The sequence below is a fragment of the Oryx dammah genome, unplaced genomic scaffold (genome assembly GCF_014754425.2).
Source record: "Oryx dammah isolate SB20612 unplaced genomic scaffold, SCBI_Odam_1.1 HiC_scaffold_1, whole genome shotgun sequence".
NCBI lineage: Eukaryota > Metazoa > Chordata > Mammalia > Artiodactyla > Bovidae > Oryx > Oryx dammah.
The window spans coordinates 97,049,348-97,069,093 of NW_024070185.1; the positions used below are offsets into that span (position 1 = coordinate 97,049,348).

Here is a 19,746-nt window from a genome sequence, read left to right on the forward strand (position 1 = left end):
ATTTCCAATGAATTACTCAAATCCTGCTTTCTTGTCTGGGTCCCATGTTCCAGATACTGGTTTCTGCACTAAAATGTGTGACAACCACCACCCCAGAGCTCTGACCTGCAGTGACCTCTGAAAAGCAAGACTGACCACCATTTTTTTCCCCTGTCTCTTGCCCTGGCTCTTCCTTCTTAAGCAAGTAAACTGGGTACAAGTGGGTTTGTTGCTCAGTTGCTGAGTTGTGTCCAACTCTTTGCAACCCCATGGACTGCAGCATACCAGACTTCCCTGTCCTTTACCATCTCTGAGTTTACTCAAACTCATGTCCCATTGAGTCAGTGATGCCATCCAACCATCTCATCCTCTGTCGTCCCCTTCTCCTCCTGCCCTCAATCTTTCCCAGCATCAGAGTCTTTTCCAGTGAGGCAGTGCTTCGCATCAGGTGGCCAAAGCATTGGAGCTTCAGTTTCAGCCTTTCCAGTGAATATTCAGGTAAAGCTGTAGTGTTCTCTGCAAACCCCAAAGACGCATCTTCCCACTAAATGGGCAGTTGCTTGAGGAAAGATGCAATCTTGACTCAGTCTTGTATCCACCTGGCCCCGGCATGGTTCTGTGCATAAAGCAGGCTCTCGATAAACACCCATGTTTCTTATTCTTCACTCTTCCTTGAAGATGTCAAGGCCACCCAGGGTTGGGAGGCAACAGAGCAGAGGGCAAGAGCTCGGGCCGCCCTCCTTTTCCCGGGGATTCCATGGTGGCAGGAGTCCTAACACCCGTGCTCAGGTACTGTGCAGGCTGACACAGCCCAGAGCCTGGCTGGGAACAACTTTCCACAAGTCTACAGTGGACACCATCTGGGTGTCTCTGTCTCAGCCTCCCAGTTGGCCTGGTGGATGTGAGGTGCGTTGAAAGCCTTACCACACTCCTTTCCAGGTGTCTGATCCCATTGGGCCCTCATACCGGCCTTGACTAAAATAAAGCCAGGAGTGAATCCAGATTTTATGGCACCTGGAAGTTTACACCATTTGGAGGTCCTCTTAAAGAAATAAAATGCAAAAATAAATAAATAAATACTACATTTGCAAACTTAAAAAAAAAAAAAAAAACAAACCAAGGACCCAGGCAGCACAGTATCAGGACCTCTCCGCATCACCATTCCACCCGTAGGCTATCAACCCTGCCAACCTTCCATGCACAAAACAGGGGGTGGGAGTGGGATTGTCCCGGCTCAGCTTCCCATCAACCCTACTCCTAGATCCAACCACCAAAGCCACTGGGTTCCACGTGCTTGAACGCCACTGCATCTGCCCCTCTGTCCACGCCCAGCACCACGCTAGTTTGGACCCGAGATACAGCTAACAGCCTGATGACTGTCCACCTTCACCCATCCCTGAGCCAAACTCCAAGCATCCAGTGGTCCTAGCTCCTTTCTCGTCACTCTGCTTCATCCTCTCCTGAGCTGCATTCTGCTTCCCAGACACGTCTCCCCTCACGGCCTCCTCAGTGAGGCTGGTCAGTCCTCCGTCCAGAGTCAAAATCACCCCAGCAGCCACATCCCCCGAAGCCCTCATGGATGGAAATTGACCTCTCCCTCCAACGAACCCCCACAAGGCTTCAGCTGTCTGGCTCTGATCATATGCCCAAGTCATTCTGCCTGGTACTAAGGTGACCTGAGAAGCAAAATAAGGTGGCAGAGCTCCCAAAGGTCAAAAGAGCAAATGCAACTTGCTCAGCCATCTCCTCCACCAAATGGGGATGAGGGCACTGCACTGCTGAGCGGTGTGGACCAGATGAGGATTAAGTGAGATGATGGCTGGGCACACACTTGAAGACCCAGTGTTCTCAGCACAATATCAGAACCTGGGACCAATCTTGGCTCTATCATGAACCATAAATCCCCAATAATAGGCCATCTCACACCACAGTCATTTCAGACCCTCCTCTACCAGGGACTAGCTGCTCCCTTGGCTGCAAAGATTTTGCCTTCCTTCCCATGGTGAGGTCCCAAGTTTTTTGCCAAATATAATAGGAAGTAAAGTGTAACAATGAAGAACACATTTTACTCCACAATTAAAAAAAAAAAAAAGCATGTGGAGTGTGATGGAATTTTTGTTGAAAGAAACTATTTTTTATCCATTATTAGCAAAAAGGTGGAGGGATACCACCAAAATGTAAATGAAGTGATGATGTATTATTGGAGGTATGATACGACTTTTATTTGGTATTTTTTTAATTGATAATTCCTAGAAATTCTAAAATAAACAGCATCAGTTCAGTTCAGTTGCTCAGTTGTGTCCGACTCTTTGCGACCCCATGAACCGCAGCATGCCAGGCCTCCCTGTCCATCACCAACTCCAGGAGTTCATCCAAACTCATGTCCATCAAGTCAATGATGCCATCCAGCCATCTCATCCTCTGTCGTCCCCTTCTTCTCCTGCCTCCAATCCCTCCCAGCATCAGAGTCTTTTCCAATGAGTCAACTCTTCGCGTGAGGTGGTCAAAGTATTGAAGTTTCAGTTTCAGCATCAGTCCTTCCAATGAATATTCAGGCCTGATTTCATTTAGGATGGACTGGTTGGATCTCTTTGCTGTCCAAGGGACTCTCAAGAGTCTTCTCCAATACCACAGTTCAAAAGCATCAATTCTTCAGCACTCAGCTTTCTTTATAGTCCAACTCTCACATCCATACATGACCACTGGAAAAACCATAGCCTTGACTAGACAGACAGCATGCTTTAAATTAAAGTACAGAGCTGGTATGACAGGATAATATTTCTTTTTTATAAAACCAGTATTTTCATTATTTTTCCCTTTTTTGCTTCCTAGTTAACCAACTAGGCTACTTTGTTCTCAGTGCTTCAGGAAAGGTTTGTTATGATCAAACACAGTAAGATTAAAAAAACAAAGATGCAGATGACAGACGCTGGAGCCACATTTGCCAGGCCCACCACACTCTAGTGGCAAGGCCACAGGTGGGGCATTAAACCCTTCTGCACGTGTTTCCTCATCGGTGCAATAGGGCATTGGCTACCTTATAAAGTTTTTGTGAGAATTAACTGAGGAAGTATACACGAAGTGCTCAGAACTATGTCTGGCACTGAGTAAGCTCCACTTTGGAAGAAAAGCTATGACCAATCTAGACAGCATATTGAAAAGCAGAGACATTACTTTGCCAACAAAGGTCCATCTAGTCAAAGCTATGGTTTTTCCAGTAGTCAGGTATGGATGTGAGAGTTGGACTATAAAGAAAGCTGAGTGACGAAGAACTGATGCTTTCGAATTGTGGTGTTGGAGAAGACTCTTGAGAGTCCCTTGGACTGCAAGGAGATCAAACCAGTCAATCCTAAAGGAAATCAGTCCTGAATATTCATTGGAAGGACTGATGCTGAAGCTAAAGCTCCAATACTTTGGCCATCGGATGTGAAGAACTGACTCACTGGAAAAGATCCTGATGCTGGGAAAGACTGAAGGCAGGAGAAGGGGACAACAGACGATGAGAAGGTTGGAAGGCATCACCGACTAGATATGGACATGAGTTTGAGCAGCCTCTGGGAGTTGGTGATGAACAGGGAAGCCTGGCGTGCTGCAGTCCATGACGTCACAAAGAGTTGGACACGACTTAATGACTGAACAGCGGCCACTCCAATTAAGCCAAGAACTCTGACTGCAGAATCCACCCCCCACAGCCAGCTCTGTCCTACCGCCCTTAAGCGGCATCTCTGGAGGTTTCTGCTGCTGGAGCTTCATCATATGTTGTTCTTTTACAGTGGATTAATTCTGTCTTGAATTTTGTTTTTCTCCTTCAAATTCAACTTCATAGGTTAAACTTATACATGTAATCTCTGAAGATCAAGGTCAAGAGCAGACAGAGCAGACACTAGCAGGACAGCAGAGGCGCCAAAACCATTTATGTGCTGTGTACGCTCTTGCACGCTGCTCTCTGTGCCTCGATCTCCTTATACTGTATAATGAGGATGTTAATAGGAATTATCTAACTCATAGGGTTGTGAGAAATCAGTGAGCTAAGCCATGTGAAGTGCTTACATCATAATGTACATGGTCAGTCTACTTTGAAAACACGCTATGTGCAAGCCAGACCCCAAAGGCCACACATTCTGTACGACTCCATTTATATGAAATATCTAGAGTTGGCAAATCCAGAGAGACAGAAAACGGGTTAGTGGCTGCCTGAGGCTGGGAAGAGGGAAGAATGGAGGATGAATGCTTACTTAGGTTCTGGGGTCATGACAAGGCTCTGGAGCTAGACTGTGGTAATGGTTGCCTAACATTGTGAGTGTAATGGAATGGTTGAAACTTTATCTGCATTCCACCAAAATAAAAACTTTTGCAAAACAATAAGTCAATTTATTACTTATTTTTTGTAAGTAACATAAATAATTACAATTATTACTCAAATTACTACATGAACCACTCCCATGACATGGGATGTACTAAGTCTCCCACGCGGCAAAACATGAGCGGGAATACTATAGAGTGCAAGCAGGGCAGGGGTTTGGGACAAGCTTCACAGACACGGCGGCATCTGAAATGGGTCTTGAGAGACAAATGGACCCTTATGAGATAAGAATCAGCCAAGAAGAAAGGGAATGAACAGCAAAGGTACAAAGTGAGAACCATGAGGGTGGCAGCCTTGGGGAAGAACTAGGCAGACGGGAATGCCAAGTCTGAAAAGGGTTTTACATCCGGTGCTCTCACGTACTGTGGGATGTTGGGCAGAAACCTTGCTGCTGAACTTTCTACAAAACTGGAATGCCCGCAGTTCTGCCACAGAGGTGCTACGAGGATTAAATAAAGCCACAAAAGGCGAAAGCTTCATCTCAATCTAAAACACTACACAAACATAAGGGACGTGACTGTCCAGAGAACACAGCCCCTCAAACACAGCGGCACGTGGCATTCGACTGCTGACTGGGGCCCTCCTGGGGTAGAGGCTGCGGGTGGAGCAGGTTCCCTGGCAGAGCCGGGAGGTAAGCAGTGACAGGGTGAATGAAGGCTGGAACACAGTACACAGCCCACCTGAGCAGCCAGACCACGTAGATGCCTGGGAGGGGAGTGGGGGGTGGTCCTTTAACCCTGACATCCTTAGCACACTGACCCTGGGCTACCAAGGCAACATGAGGGGCCAGATGTGCCCTGTGAATCAATTACAATTCCACTTCCCACCCCAAATGAGCTCCCTTGAAGCACGACCCGCATTTTTGATCATTTCATATTCCTTGCATGGGGCCTTACACACACTCTTTGATCTCCCTCTGCTTTTGTATTTTGATCTCATGTTTTGCTGTGTTGTGTGTGTGTGTTGTTTTTAAATTTTTTATTTTGTATTGGAGTATGGTTGATTTACAACATTGTGTTAGTTTCAGGTGTACAGCAAAGTAATTTAATTATATACATACATATAGCTATTCTTTTTCAGATTCTATTTCCCACACAGGTCATCACAGATATTGAGTAAAGTTCCCTGTGTTATACAGTAGGTTCTTGTTGATGATCTATTTTATATGAAGTACTGTGCATGTTAACCCCAACCTCCTGATTTATCCTCCCCCCCACCTTTACTCATAAGTTTGTTTTCTAAGTTTATTATCTCATTCTGCTTTGTAAATAAGATCACCGGTATCATTTTTTACTGTCGTTTTTAACGCATACATGAAACAGATGGCATAAAGCAGAGCTCGTCAGTAAACAGAATGAACTTCAGCTCTCTCGAAAACTCATCTGTGTGGCAGTGCTCATCCTGTGAAGTGAGTTAATAAGATAAATGACACATAACAGTAATCCAAGTACACGCAATGCTTCTCTTCTTTTCTGAAGACGGCACATAATTTTTGCATTTTTCTTCGGAAGTCTTTTTAATGAAGAGGAGCTATCGCCAAAGCTTTGAGAGCAAAGCTAAACGCTTCTGGACTTCAAAGCAAAGTCAGGCAGTCCTATGTAGAATACCGAAGCATCCCGAATAAGTGCTTCTGACCTTGGACTGCCTGGCTCCCACTGAAACATCCCACACACAGATCCCCTCTTCTTAGCTCCCTCCAGGCCCCTGGGATCTGCCACTCCAGCCTGTGTGCAGGGACAGGAACTGGTCTCCAGCCAGCTGGGCCCCTCCCTGGACTCTGACCCCCACTGTCACTGCCACCCAATACAGACTGCAACTCACTGGGCAGGTGGCTTGGGTCTTGGGCCCCAGCAAACAGGAGCCATCAAAGGATGGAATGGGCTGCCAGGGAGTGCTGTGGGTTAATAACTAACCCTCAAGCACCTTTACAGTTTATCGGGCTTTCCTGGATGAAGCCCATGGCTGTTTCACAGGCAGATGCCAGAGCAGGCAGTTTCTTCTGGGCCCTGGGGAGAACCACAGGTTAGTTTGGGAACAGGTAGGGGGACCTCGGAGAGGCAAAGAGGTCTACTGCTGTCACTGGGCCACTGAGAGGAGGAGCTGGGAGGTGCAGGCAGGAAACTGCTCTTATTACACGTTAATTACTGCTCATTTGCCACAGGTGAGCAGCCTCTGGCTGTGGAGCGGCAGGCGTGCTCCAAGGCAAAGACCTGCCACCCCAGAATGACGCTCTGGACCACGTGGCTTTCAAGTGTTTCTTTAGGAGTAAAACGGAGTGGTTCCCACTGCCCTGCCGTCTGTTCCACCTCCTTTCTCTCTGCAGTGTTCAAGTTCATTGACTCTACTCCTAAAAATGGCTGCAGGCACCTCTGGCCAGGAGATGGAGAGAAAGGGCTCAAGGGGGTGGGAGTGGGGGGCAGTGGGGGATGGGGGAGAGGTGTTCCGGTAGAATGTAAAGGAACCCAAACAGGAGTAAGATACAGAAAAAGAGAACCTCAAGGTCAAGTGTTGGTCACTCACTCGTGTCCGACTCTTTGCAACCCCATGGGCTGTAACCTACCAGGCTCCTCTGTCCAGGCAAGAATAGTGGGGTGGGCTGCCATTTCCTTCTCCAGAGGATCTTCCCCACCCAGGGATCAAACCCTGGTCTCTTGCATTGCAGGCAGATTCTTTACTGTCTAAGCCACCAGGGGAGACATTCAAAACTACAGTTATGGAGCTGATGAAGAACCAGAAGAAAAAGATACTCTCTTAATCAAATCTACTGAACACTTCTCAAAGATGAGGAATCTGGAGCTTTTCAAAGAAGCAACATCCAATGAAAGATAGGATACCTAGGCTCACAGGCAGGGGCTGAACAGGAGCAGGATCTTGCAAGTATTATCTCGAGCCTCAGTGCCTTTGCATACGCTGACTGGCCACCAGAAAAGCTGTTCTCCACTGTCCTCAGAACTCAAAGCTTTCTCTCTGAAATTTTCTGGTTGCCCATCTTTCCCCTCCCAGGCCTCCCACCTTAGCCCTTTCTTTAAGCTTATTTGAATTTCCCCCGGGGAAATTCATTTCACACTAGGTGTAATGACTTGTCTCCACTCAAGCTTCTCAAGGACAAGGAACTTGCCTCACTGTTCTCTGTGTGCTGAGTCAGATGCTCTAAGTGATGCTTGTACCAACTGTACCTCAGGGGAACCAAATGTTGAGGATGCCATCGAGGAAATCCACAGTGGGAAACTCTAAGACAGATGGCCCAACTCCTTCAACAAATGGGGAAGAAAAGGAGGGGAGAAGGGAAAACTCCAGATTAAGAGCTTTAGCTAAATTGTGGGGCAGAGAAAAAGGAGAGAATGTTGGTCAAAGGACACAAACTTTCAGTTATAAAATAAAAAGTTCTGGGATCTAAATGACAGCGTGATGATGCAATAGTTAATTATAAGGTAGAGTATACCTGAAATCTGCCAAGATACACACACAAATGGTGCCTAGAGAAGTGATGGATATGTTAATTACCTTGATGTGCAGTGACCATTTCACAAGGCAGATGTATATCGAATCAACATGCGTTACATCTCAAATAAATAGCATTTTTATTTGTCAATTATGCCTCAATAAAGCAAGGGAAAATAACATTTCAAAAAATTCTTAAAGAGCTTTAGATAGACTATCAACCAAACACACTCAAAGGACCTTGGTGTGACAACCAAATAAGAAAATTTGAACACTGACCATATACCTGAGGCTAAAAGACAACTATTAATTATTTTTAGGTGTTGTGATAATATTGTGAATATTTTTTAGAAAACACAGCCTTTATCTTTTAGATACCTGGGATTTTGTTTTGGAATTTTTTTTAAAAGAATCAGGAAGGAACAGATATAAGAATACAAGTGAAAAGAGAGGGGCCACATTAATAAGTGATGAAGTTTAACAATGGGTACTTAGGTTATATGTTCGTTATATGATGGGTACTTAGGGCTCTCTCTGCTTTTGACTGCACTTAAAATTTCAATTAATAAAAACTGGAAGGAAGGCAGGCAGAATTGAATGAAGACTACACATCCCGCAACTGCTCACCAGCAGCAACAGACTTCAGCTAATTCACAGCGAAATGGAAGACGGAACGTTCACTTCCACTTAGGGAGGAAAGGCAAGGGGGACTTACATGGACGTGTTCTCCCTTGTTCCACTGAAGTGAGCTCAGAAGAGGAAGTGGGTATGGGAGACAACCTCATCAAGGCCAGCAGAGCAAGGAGCCGAACACAATGAGAAAAATAGAACCCAACTAAAAACCAGGCAAACGGGAGTGGGGTTCAGGATTGGGAACTCATCTACACGTGTGGCTGATTCATGTCAACGTATGGCAAAACCAATACAGTATTGTAAAGCAAAATAAAGTAAAAATAAAAATTAAAAAAAAAAACAGGCCAACATCATAGAACGCAGCATACCAGGAGGAAACGCATGTATGGTCCATAAACACAGGCAAAGATCCTCAACCCATCAACAACTGGGAAAAAGTGAAGACTACAGTGAGTTCCCACTAACTCCCACAAGACTGGTAAAATAAAACAGAAAAGCTGCCCAACGCCCAGAGCTGAAGAATGGATTAGCAGACGCTTTTATGTACTGCAAGGAGTCTGGAAAACAATTTCATATGATCTTAAAAGGCCCTGCCTGCCGCCCTCCCAGCGACGGGTACATACCCAGGAGAGACGCTGGCTTGCAAATGTGCACCAGGAGACCAATTTCAGGAGGTTCAAAGTGCCATTTTTCCCCCTAATAGCTCCAAACTGAAAACATCCCAAATGTCCACCGACAAAGGATAAATATATTCGGGTATATTCATGCAGCACAGCAAGAAGTCCAGCCATCTCATCAATATGGATAAACCTCACAGACACAGTATTGAGTGAAAAATCCATATACTATAAAGTTCACAAACATGCAGGATGAACAGTCTTTTAGGGAAACACACATATGAGGCAAACCCATCAAAAAAGGAATGAGATAAACTTCAGGGGTGGGGGAAGGGAAGGCAATTAGGGAGGAACGTGGGTGGGGGATTAACAGCACTGGTGAGGCTCTTTGTTCTTAAGCTGGGTGGTAGGTACACCGATGTTTGTTACATTAATTTTTTTAGTATTTATTTACTTATTTGGCAGCACGGGTCTTAGTTGCGACACGTGGGACTGTCCATCTTCACTGCAGGACATGTGGGATCTAGTTTTCTGACCGGGGATAGAACCTGGGCCCCCTGCATTGGGAGTGTGGAGTCTTAGCCATTGGACCACCAGGGAAGTCCCTACTTTTCTTTAAAACCAGTCATATTACAGATACTCTTTTGATTCTGTATTTCATCATTAAAAGATTTAAAGACTGACTGGACAGAGGACTTGCCAACACTGAGCAACTCTGACAAAAGACCAGACAACCTGGGAGAAGGATTAGCAAAAAAAGGAAGAGTCCCAGGTAAGAGGGGCCAGGATGCCAAGAACAAATCCTCGAGGGGTGGGTGGAGGACATCCAAGTCTCTGATGGCAGGGCCATCGGTGAACGGCAGGGCAGAGTTAGGAAGGCCCAGACATGAAGAAAAGTCTGTAACTCGGATGAATGGGTCAACAAACTGTGGTGTGTCTGCACACCGGAATACCATTCAGCCTTTAAAAAGCTGACCCATGCTACCACCTGGATGGACCTTGAAGACATTATGCTAAGGGAAAGAAGCCAGACACAAAAGGACAAGGGCGGTATGACTCCACTTACGAGAGGGAGCTGGGGGAGTCAGATTCATAGAGACAGAGAGCGGACTAGAGGCTGCCAGGGGCTACAGGGAAGGAGGAATGGGGTGTTCGAGCTTACTGGACATGGTTTTAGTTGGGGATGATGAAAACGTTCTGGAGATGAACAGCGGTGGTCTTGCATAACAATGTGCACATACTTTGAAGTGTACACCTAAAAATGGTTAAAATGGTCAATTTTATGCTACTTACGTATTAATCACAGTTTTAAAAATCCATATTTCCAAGAAGGTGCAGCTGAGCAAGCAAGCTGGAAGGATAAAGGAGAGATGCTACCAAGCCTACCTCAAGCCCCTTGAACACACATAAGACATGACACAGACGACAACAACGTTCAGGCATGAAGTGGGCATGGAAGAGACACCACAGAGCCAACGGAGGCTGACCCTGCAGGCACCCAAGGAACCAGGCGGTCCACATCCTCCTGGCAGGGCCAGCTTCCCCGAGTGAGTCTGCCTGTGGGACCTGGCTCAGTGGCGGGAAACAAAGACACTCCAGATGACCCCATGGATGGCACAGGGCCCTGGGGATATCACCCTCCCTCCACTTCACAACTTCTAGAAGGAAATGCTGGGCACTCAGCCAACTGTGACACTGGGGGAAAGAGCCTACAAGACATGCTGAGAAATGGTAGACAGAACCCAAATGCCAGAGATGCTGTAAAGCAAAGAGGTTCAGCAAAGGCAGGGCAATTTACAGCATGAAATTCTAATCTGTCGAATTACAAAAGATTCTGACCTTCCATTGGAGTTCCGGAGAGCACACCTTCATGGGCTAGGGGTAGAGCACTAAACAATGGGTCAGGAAACCAGATTCAATTCTGGCTCCACCCTACTTACAGCGGAGTGGCCTTGAGACCTGCCTAAAGGGGATAATAACACCTTCCCAGATGGTAGCAATTAAGGGAAGTAACACAGATTCTGTGAGCCTGGGGGGTAGGCGAGCCAACAGGCAAGACACCAGGTGCTGTGAGTGACAACCTTCAACCCCAAGAGACAGGTAGGAACAGGTATTATTACACACACACACACACACAAACTTCTGTAAGTAATTCAGAATAAGCCAAAAAGAAGGCACCAAACTGGGTGAAAAGTATGTCTGGAAGGCTTGGATAAGAGGAAAAAAGGTTTTTCTTAAATAAAAAAAGTATATAAAAGGCTGCACACCATGTTTATAAACATGTATGCAAAAGCACAAAGATTGAAGGGAGCGGTGAAACCAACCAGTTGCTATGCAGCAGGATGGGAATATATAAAATGTTTCTCTCTAGGATAATTTTAGTGTTGTTCTATTAAACACTTTTTTAAAACGTAGCCTATTTCCAAACTCAGCGTTGAAGAATTATGGGCCTCAAACCAGAAGGCGCTCTGGTTGAAACCACACTCACTCAGTATGACTTACAGGTGTGAATCCCATGCATGGGAACCCCAAGTGGCCTAGAAAGGGGGCCACCGTTATGAGGCTCAGGGTCCCCATCAACCCTGGGGCAGGCTCCACCCACCCCCACTCCTCCCAGACCCAGTCCTGGTCAGACGACCTTCCCCGACACAAACCTCTTCTAGCCCGAAGCTAGAGTCTGCCTTAATATGTGACACCGGTGGGGTTTTTTCAATCAGTCTCTTGGGCCCTGATTCTCCCCTCTCACAAATAAGGTATAAGAACAGTAACTACCGAAAGAGGTTTGGTGAGGATTCAACAGTCACTTAAGCACTTAGCACAGTATCAGCACACTGTGATCCCCTGACTCTTACCAGCTTGAGACCCTCCTCTGTGCTTCAGAGGTTGCTTACTCACTCCTTCAAGATTTGGGGGCTCAGCCGGTGCTCACCATCATCCCTAGTCACAAGGAGCTGGAAGCCCAGCCAGTGGGGCTTCCTGGCTCCCATCCTCCCTGCGTCTGCACGGGCTGCTTCATCCACTACAATGCCTTCTGAGCAACTCTTTAACAGCGGAACCTCCTAGGCAACCTTCCGGACAACTCAGTGTCACGCAGGGCATCGAACCTTGTCCAAATCCAGCCCACGGTTCCATCGCTCACCCCCTCGCCACCCCTCCTGGGGTTCCAAGTTATCTCCTGACACTGTCTCCCACCTTCTAGACTGGAACTCTCTCCCCGGTCCTGTACCCCTCCCAATGCTTCACGCAGGGTAAGTGCACAACCAGTCTTGGGTGACTGAAAACACTTTAGCCAAACAAAAGCATTGTGGGGAACAAAAATAAGCCAGAAATTAAAATCAAATGGGACTAGAGATACATCCACTGTCGAGAGAAGCCGAAGAGGCTGCAGAATGAGAGACCCTAGGGCAGAGGAGGCAGCCCTGGGATGCTGTAGGATTACCCACACAACTATGCCAGATCAGCCCCAGCTGGGAGCAGGGCCTAAGCTCCCTGGGCAGGTGAGAGCCTCCCCCAAACAGGTGTTCAGAACACAAGCCCTCAAATGCAAGGGGAGTCTGTGGCCACATCAACGGGACCGCTAAGCTACCAGAAAGCAGAGGTGATTGGTGGGGAAGGGCTCCAAGAATGAGGACCCCACTCCTTAGCCAGGCTTTAGGTAGCATACAGCTCAGATGGCCACAGGGAGCTCCCCGCCCCAGCTAAGGATCCCAGGGGCTGTAAAGTAGTGGGGGCAGAAGGGTCCCACCCTAAAGAGGCCCAAACTTGGGGTCTAGATCCCTATTCAATTGTGCTGTAGAGGTGGGGAAAGAGATTTTACTGTTATCAACCCATATAAATTAATCATTTTAAATAACATATTCAGAACTAAAAACAAAAAGTACAGATGGACACACACACACACACACCACAGTTTTAAAAGTGGTTATCTCTGATGAGATTTTAGATGTTTTTAACTTCTCCTCCATCTCTATATTTTCTAATCTTTCTGCTGCCAACGTGTTCTCCTGTGAAATGCAAGTGGGGGAGGAAAACACACCATCCACCAAAAAAAAAAAAACAAACCCACCAACATGAATCAGCAGCTGACCCTGCCTGCAGACAGCTGCCATGGGCCCGAGGGGGAAGCCCCAGTGCAAAGAACCAGATTCCTGCAGAAGAAACACTCTGGGCAGCGTGGAGGAGGCTGGAGACAGGAGTCAGGCCATGGAGAAGGATGGGACACGGGTTTTGAGGACAAGTTGTAGGTGGAGGATTTCTGCAGTGATGGAGTGGAGTTTTTTCTAAGTCCCTACGCAAGAATGTAGGAGAAAGGCTATCTCCCCATATCACCGACCTGACCCCCACCACAATCTTTTGCTGTTTCAGAATTAAACAGACCTGCGCCTTCATCCACAATAGTGCACTAGGGACAGAACTCAATGAGACTATGCACGTGAAAGCTCTTAGCAGTTAATATTTGTTTTGTCCTGGACTTGAGCAGGGTCATGTTCCTGGTGCTGGAGAGGCTGGCAGACACCCCCACCCTGCATATTAACACCGACAATCCGGCAAGTGAGGAACCGGAGTTAAGAGAGAGCACCTCTGTCCCACTTGGGATGGTCACCATCCACCTCTCCTGCCTTCTCCCCTTCCCCACCTGCCCTCCTTTGAAAACAAAGGTATGTTTTAAAAATACATAAACCCATGACACAGTTATCCGAGGGCCCCCATGGCCTCATTCATAGTCCAGGATGAGTTCGAGCAGGGTAAGCCCTGGAGGGCCGCCTTGAGCCATTACCAGCCCTCACAAGGAAGAAAAAGCAAGCCACCTGAAATCTGGGATAAGGCAGGGTGTTCATGGCATCAGGGACCTCAGGAGTGGGTGGAGATGAGGAGCTGCCTTCTTATGGGTCTTATGTGGTCCTCCATTTCTTCCCACACCTGAGAGTGAAGATACCCCTGTCCTCCAAGTTAGACCCCACTCCTCACTTCCCTCACACTCAATCAACAGCCCCACCTTGGGGAACACACCAGCACTCAGTCCCTTCTCCACCCCAGGCCCTCATCACCCCTCACCTGGATTACTGCAACAGCAGAACTGTCTCCAGAGAGGGAATGGTCTCCATTCCCTCTCCCAGCCCAGCCTGCACTCTGGGGTGGCAAACACGGGCTCCCTACAATGCAGGTGTGAGCCTGCCAACCCCCAGCTTGGAGGCTGCTGCTCCCATCCTCACTGTCTGAAGCCCCTTTTAATGCACAGTGCAGCTGCCCTCTGCTCTCCCAGTTCAGAGCCAGTGTTTTTCAAAGGATGTGAAGGGACCACTGTGTCAGAATTGCACGCCCAAGGTACCGATTCAAAGTCCAGCTTCCTAAACTAATCAGAAATTCTGGAGGTGGGCTCTGCACAGCTGAACTGGAGTCAAGAAAATCCCAGATGCACTCTTGGTGTACACTGAAGTTAGAGAACCCTTTTGCTGGAGTTTCCCGTTGTTTAGGTAAATGCCGAGAACATACCTGGCCCCCTGCCATGATGCTGTGTTAGGACTCGGGCCAGCCACCTTACTGCTGATCCGACACATCTCCAAAGGCGAGACTGGTTCCCAAAGATGCGCCTGACACCTCCTCACCAAGTGACCAAGGGAGTCACTATATCCCCAGGCCTCTGTGTCCCATACATATGATGGGTGGATATGTGTTGTCTAGGGTCCCTTCTAGACATACGATCTTCATGCTGTATCATGTATGTTCTGTTAGGTCTGAGGTTCCAGTCCTGAAATTCTAAGGACCGGCATTTTTCTTCCTATTTGGGGGTGTAAGTGGGGGGTGAAAAGTGAAAGTGTCAGTAGCTTAGTCTGACTCTTTGCAACCCCATGGACTATTGCCCACCACACTCCTCTGTCCATGGGATTCTCCAGGCAAGGACCCCAGAGTGGGCTACCCTTCCCTTCTCCAGGAGATCTTCCTGACCCAGGGTTTGAACCTAGATCTCCTGCACTATAGATGGATTCATTACCATTTGAGCCACGGGGTGGGTGGGTGGGGGGCGCCGGGGGTTAGCATTCTTTTCTCATTCAAAGTGAAACTTTTATAAAGCATCTCTCTTACTACACCCAGTTTCCAATTTCCAATAAGGGAGAGTCAAGCAACGTTTAGCCTTCCTGGCACAGCTTTTTTTTTTTTTTTGCCAAGCCATGCAGCTTATGGGATCTTAGTTCCCTGACCAGGGATCAAACCCAGGCCCTTGGCAGTGAAAGCGCAGAGTTCTAACCACTGAACCACCAGGAATTCCCACCTTTTTTTTTTTTTTTAACGTTCATTCTAGAAAATTTCCCAATCCCTTTTCACAGGCCAAAGAGGAGGCACAGGGATGTGTGTAAAATGACAGCCTACCAGCAATCCTTCAGCACCCTGCTGCTTCCTAAGGCCTTTTCATATCCTTTTAGACGTATAATCCTCCCATTTTAAAGACCAGAAAATCGAGGTTCAAGGTTGGCACAGCCAGACTGCACAACTCAAACGTGCACCTTCCCATCCTGAAACTCTCCGGGCTTGCCCTGTACCACCCAAGTCCACACTGAGCTCAGAGACGGTGAGAGCAACTGCGCCAAACCTCCCACTGGCCAACGAGGCATGCCCTGCAGGGCATGGGAGGGAGTGCTAACCAGCCAGCCACACCCCTTCCTGGCTCTCCACACAGAGCTGCTGGAAGCCTGCGCATGCAAGGGAGGGGGGAGACGGGGCTGAGCAACAGCCGCACGAGCAAAAGCGATGCCAGGGATTTAGTCAACAGAGAGCTAATATGAGTCAACAGCGGGTGCCGCTGCCAAACACACTAATGGGATCTTCAGCAGCATTAACAGAAGGGAAGAGTCTGGGGCAGGCCGAGGAAGTCCTGCCCTGCTCTGGCCAGACCACACCTGAGGGCTGGGCCTGGCAGGGCGGGGCCTCGGAGCGGGATGCACCTTCTGAGCCAGCACCCAGGTTTCTGAAGAGGAGTGGCTCTGGTGGGGCACTCTAGTCTGTATGGTGGGCCAAGGCCTCCCCTGGGAGCTGGGTTGGCACAGGAAGCCCACTCCAGATTGACCATTATAGATGGATTCTTTTTTTCCCCCAAAGATCCTGATGCACGGCAAAGGTTAAGAACACAAAGACGTGCCAGAGGATGAGACCCACCAGCTGGGGAAGGGGGCTCCAGGCTCCATCAGGGAAGCATCACTGGAGAAGACAATTATAGCTGCTTCTTCCTTTGTTGTATATAACAGCGGGGCCGTGGCATGGCCAAGAAGTGGCTGACTCCCTGAAACAACAGGGAGTCTAAAAATGCATAAGGGGCACTGGATTTGAGATCCTAGAGCCACAAGCATCAAAGTCTCCAGAAGTCCTCCTGATTCATCCATCCCCAGAACCCTATCTGGTGAGCCTGTGAGCTCAGCATCACTTACAGTAAAAAGACACACTGCCACCTGTGTTTCTCAAGGGCCTCAAGGCCACCTCTCATTCACCTTTGGGTCCACAGCCCAGCTGAAAACCAAGGTGCCCCAGCACAATGCCACTGAGGGCCTTGTGTTTGAGGCACTTCTGGAACACAGGCCTCCTGACGAGGGCTAATAAAACGGCTTATGACAATGCCTAAGCATGGTTAGTATGCTGAGCAGAAAATGCATGACGCTACCACCACCAGAGAGTTTTAATTACAAAAGAGCCATAGTTAGCCTGGCAAGTGTGCTTTGTGCCCGAGCAAGTGACTGGAGACAGAAAATCCAGCTTAGGGAGATGGCGGTCAAAGGTAAATCCGGTGTACCAGGCCCCAAAGCCATCCCAGGGCCCAAGAAGCGGTAAAAATTCAGGAATGCAGGAGACGAGAAGAATGACCAGTGGGACTAAATGCCAAAAAAGGACAGCATAAAAAGTGAGCCTGGTGAAATGGGGCTGAGAAGGAGCACAGATGCCACAGCTTCATGGAGGCCGGGCTGCTTGGAGCCCATGCTGTAACTGAGAGTTCATTCCTGGCACTGAAACTCTGAAGACGACTGTGGGAGACTGTGATGCAGATCTAACAGCGAATAAATCTTTCAGTCAATGAGCTGTGCTCCCTGGTGAATTCTTCTCCATCTTTCCTCCCCAAGCAAGGGCACAGATGACCAAAGCCAACATTTGCTCTGGACCTGCCTTAGGGCGGCACATATACATTATATGCATGTCTATATAAATAAAATTGGAAGTTCACTAAATAACATCTTAAAGCATCCCACTGGACGCCCCTGGTGATACAGTGGATAAGAATCCGCCTGCCAATGCAAGGAACACAAGTTTGATTCCTGGTCTGGGAAGATCCCACATGCCCAGAGCAGCTAAACCTCTATGCCACAACTACTGAAGGCCGTTCGCCTAGGGTCTGTGCTCCCCAACAAGAGAAGCCACCGCAGCTAGAAGCCAGCACACCGCCAGTGAAGAGTAGCCCCCTCCCCCCACGGCTCTCTCTGCAACTAGATAAAAACCCAAGCAGCAGGGAAGACCCAATGAAACCAAAAAATAAATAAATAAATAAAATTTTCTTTTGCAAAAAGGAAACAAATCTGCCATTGTAAGAAAACCTAGAGAATTCTTCTGTCAAGTAGCCTTTAATTAAGTGAAGAAACCTTTAGGATGCAAAACCTGCCTCCGCCATGCTGGGCCAGGGCTCCACCAGCTGAGGTAAGTCAGCCTTCGCATCCCAACCTGTTCATCTGGGTACCTGTTTGGGTCTATTCACCACGCATGCATTTTTACTGGGTTTGCATTTTTCATCTCAGAGACACCACTTCAGCCTGTCGCAGAAACCTGACAAACGCAATACATTTCATAAACGAATCATCTCGGGGGAACAGACAAGAAAATCATCAGCAGTGAGCGTTGTCAAAGTTCCCAACCAGAGCATTCCTTTCGCAGATCTGAGATGCAGAACGCGCCACATCCTCTCCACACACCAGCTGCCCGCTCCAGAAGCAACCCACTCAACCTCTCCTCCACTCGGCTCGGCCCGCCCCCCTCCCCTTTTTCAAGCCTCTTCTCCCAGCAGAATAAAAAGCTGGAGAGCCCAGTCTTGGAAAAACAGTAACATTTTAATACTATTTTAAAGACAACTGCTCTAAGCACTGGAATGTTGGCTCCTTTTCCATGAATAAAAAGGCCCCCGAAGGGTATTATCGTAACAAAATGATATCCTATGGAGAGCACCAGGAACCACAAAAATAAAATCGCCATAAACTGAAACTGTCTTAAAATTAAACCTAACACAAGGAAACATTAAACCGCAGGCCAGGCAGGCTCTGATTTTCCCATTTAAAACCCTTACAGGTTCCCAGCCAGTTCTCTCCTGACGTCCAATTTCCCCATCCCGAGAAGGTCTGAATGCTTTCTTTAGAAGTCCCGGTATGTTATTCCGCCCGCCCCGCTTGAAACCCTCGGGACGATCTGTAACATTCATCTAAAGCTCAACCATTTCTGTGTCCTCAGTCACACCCAAAGATTCCCAAAGGCAACGTCTGCCGCAGCGCCGGGTGCACAGTAGGCGCCCCATTAATGTGCGGATTCGATCTGATCAGATCTGGCCCCTTGGGCTAGAAAGACCCGCTGGTGGCCGGACGCCCTGGCGGGGACAGCAGCGCCAGCCGAGCTCTACGCTGCAGGGGGCGGGGTGCAACCACCTGTGGGCGGGTGGCCCGGGCTGAGGCCGCGGCACAGCCGCCCTGGGGTGCCTCCGCGGCTCCCTGCACAGACCCCGGGAAAAGTCCGGCGCCCCAGGCCCGGGGGCACCCGGGGGCCGATTCCCAGCGGCCCAGAAGGGAGCTCTGCCGCTGCAAAGTTGACCCGATCAGCGAGAGTCGATTCTCGAGTTAGCTCCCAAGTCGCCCAACCCCCTGTGAGGCAGCGGGCCAGAGGGGCTATTTAGGATGGGATGATGGGGTGGGGAGCGCCCAGATGGGGACTGGAAAGAGCAGAAATACTCCCCCGACTCCCTCCCAAACTTGGGGCACCTGCCGGCCAGGAGGCGAAGGGGCTTCTCCCCTGCCTTCCCACCAAGGCCTGGTGGCGAGTCTGTGGGGGCAAGCGGGCGACCCCGGGGCAGCCCCGCCTTGTTTTGACATTCTCTAAACGACAGCCCAGCACCAAGAAGGCCGCTGCAGGAACCGCAGGGACCTCAGGGGAGGGGGCGGGGACTTGGGACTTGAGGGGGCGCGGGCCAGGGATGGGGCCCCCGGAAGAGACCAGAACGGGGTGGCCCGAGAGGGGACCGGGACTAGGAGTGCGCGCAGAAAGGGGAGGGGATCCCGGAGAGGTACAAGGGGAGCGCCCGAGAGGGGAGCATCGGGGGAAGGGAACTGCCCCACGGGCCCCGGGGTGCCAGTGGCCCGGACCGGCTCCGTCACTCACCGGCAGGTCCACGCTCACTTCGGTACCGTCGAGCAGGAAGACGCGGCAGTAGAGGGTGGCCTTGGAGGCTCCGGCGGCAGAGATGTGCACGGCCGCGCCGCCCGTGAGCAGGGGCCCGCCGCCGGCCGGGAACACGCTGCCCCCGGGCGCGGCGGGCAGCGTGGAGACAGCGGCGGCCGGGCCCCCCCGCGGGCCCCCGTCGCGCTCGTCCCCCAGCCCGGCGGCCCCGCGCCCTGCCGCGCCCCGCGCGTAGCGCTGCATGGAGCGGCGGCCAAAGGTCCGGCGCAGAAACCGCAGCATCCTGGCTGGGGGCGTCCCCTG

General features: G+C 49.3%; 1 protein-coding gene across 5 annotated transcripts in view; it reads right to left on the minus strand.

Annotated features, from left to right (window-relative positions):
* The window catches only part of EPB41L4B (erythrocyte membrane protein band 4.1 like 4B), a 141,803-nt gene extending 122,078 nt beyond the window's left edge, over nt 1–19,725 (minus strand). For all 5 annotated transcript variants that reach the window (XM_040237352.1, XM_040237367.1, XM_040237360.1 and 2 more), the window contains exon 1: nt 19,426–19,725. In XM_040237352.1, coding sequence (XP_040093286.1) covers nt 19,426–19,725 — 300 coding nt within the window. The remainder of the gene's footprint in view (nt 1–19,425) is intronic.
* Nucleotides 19,726–19,746: the final 21 nt, after the last annotated feature.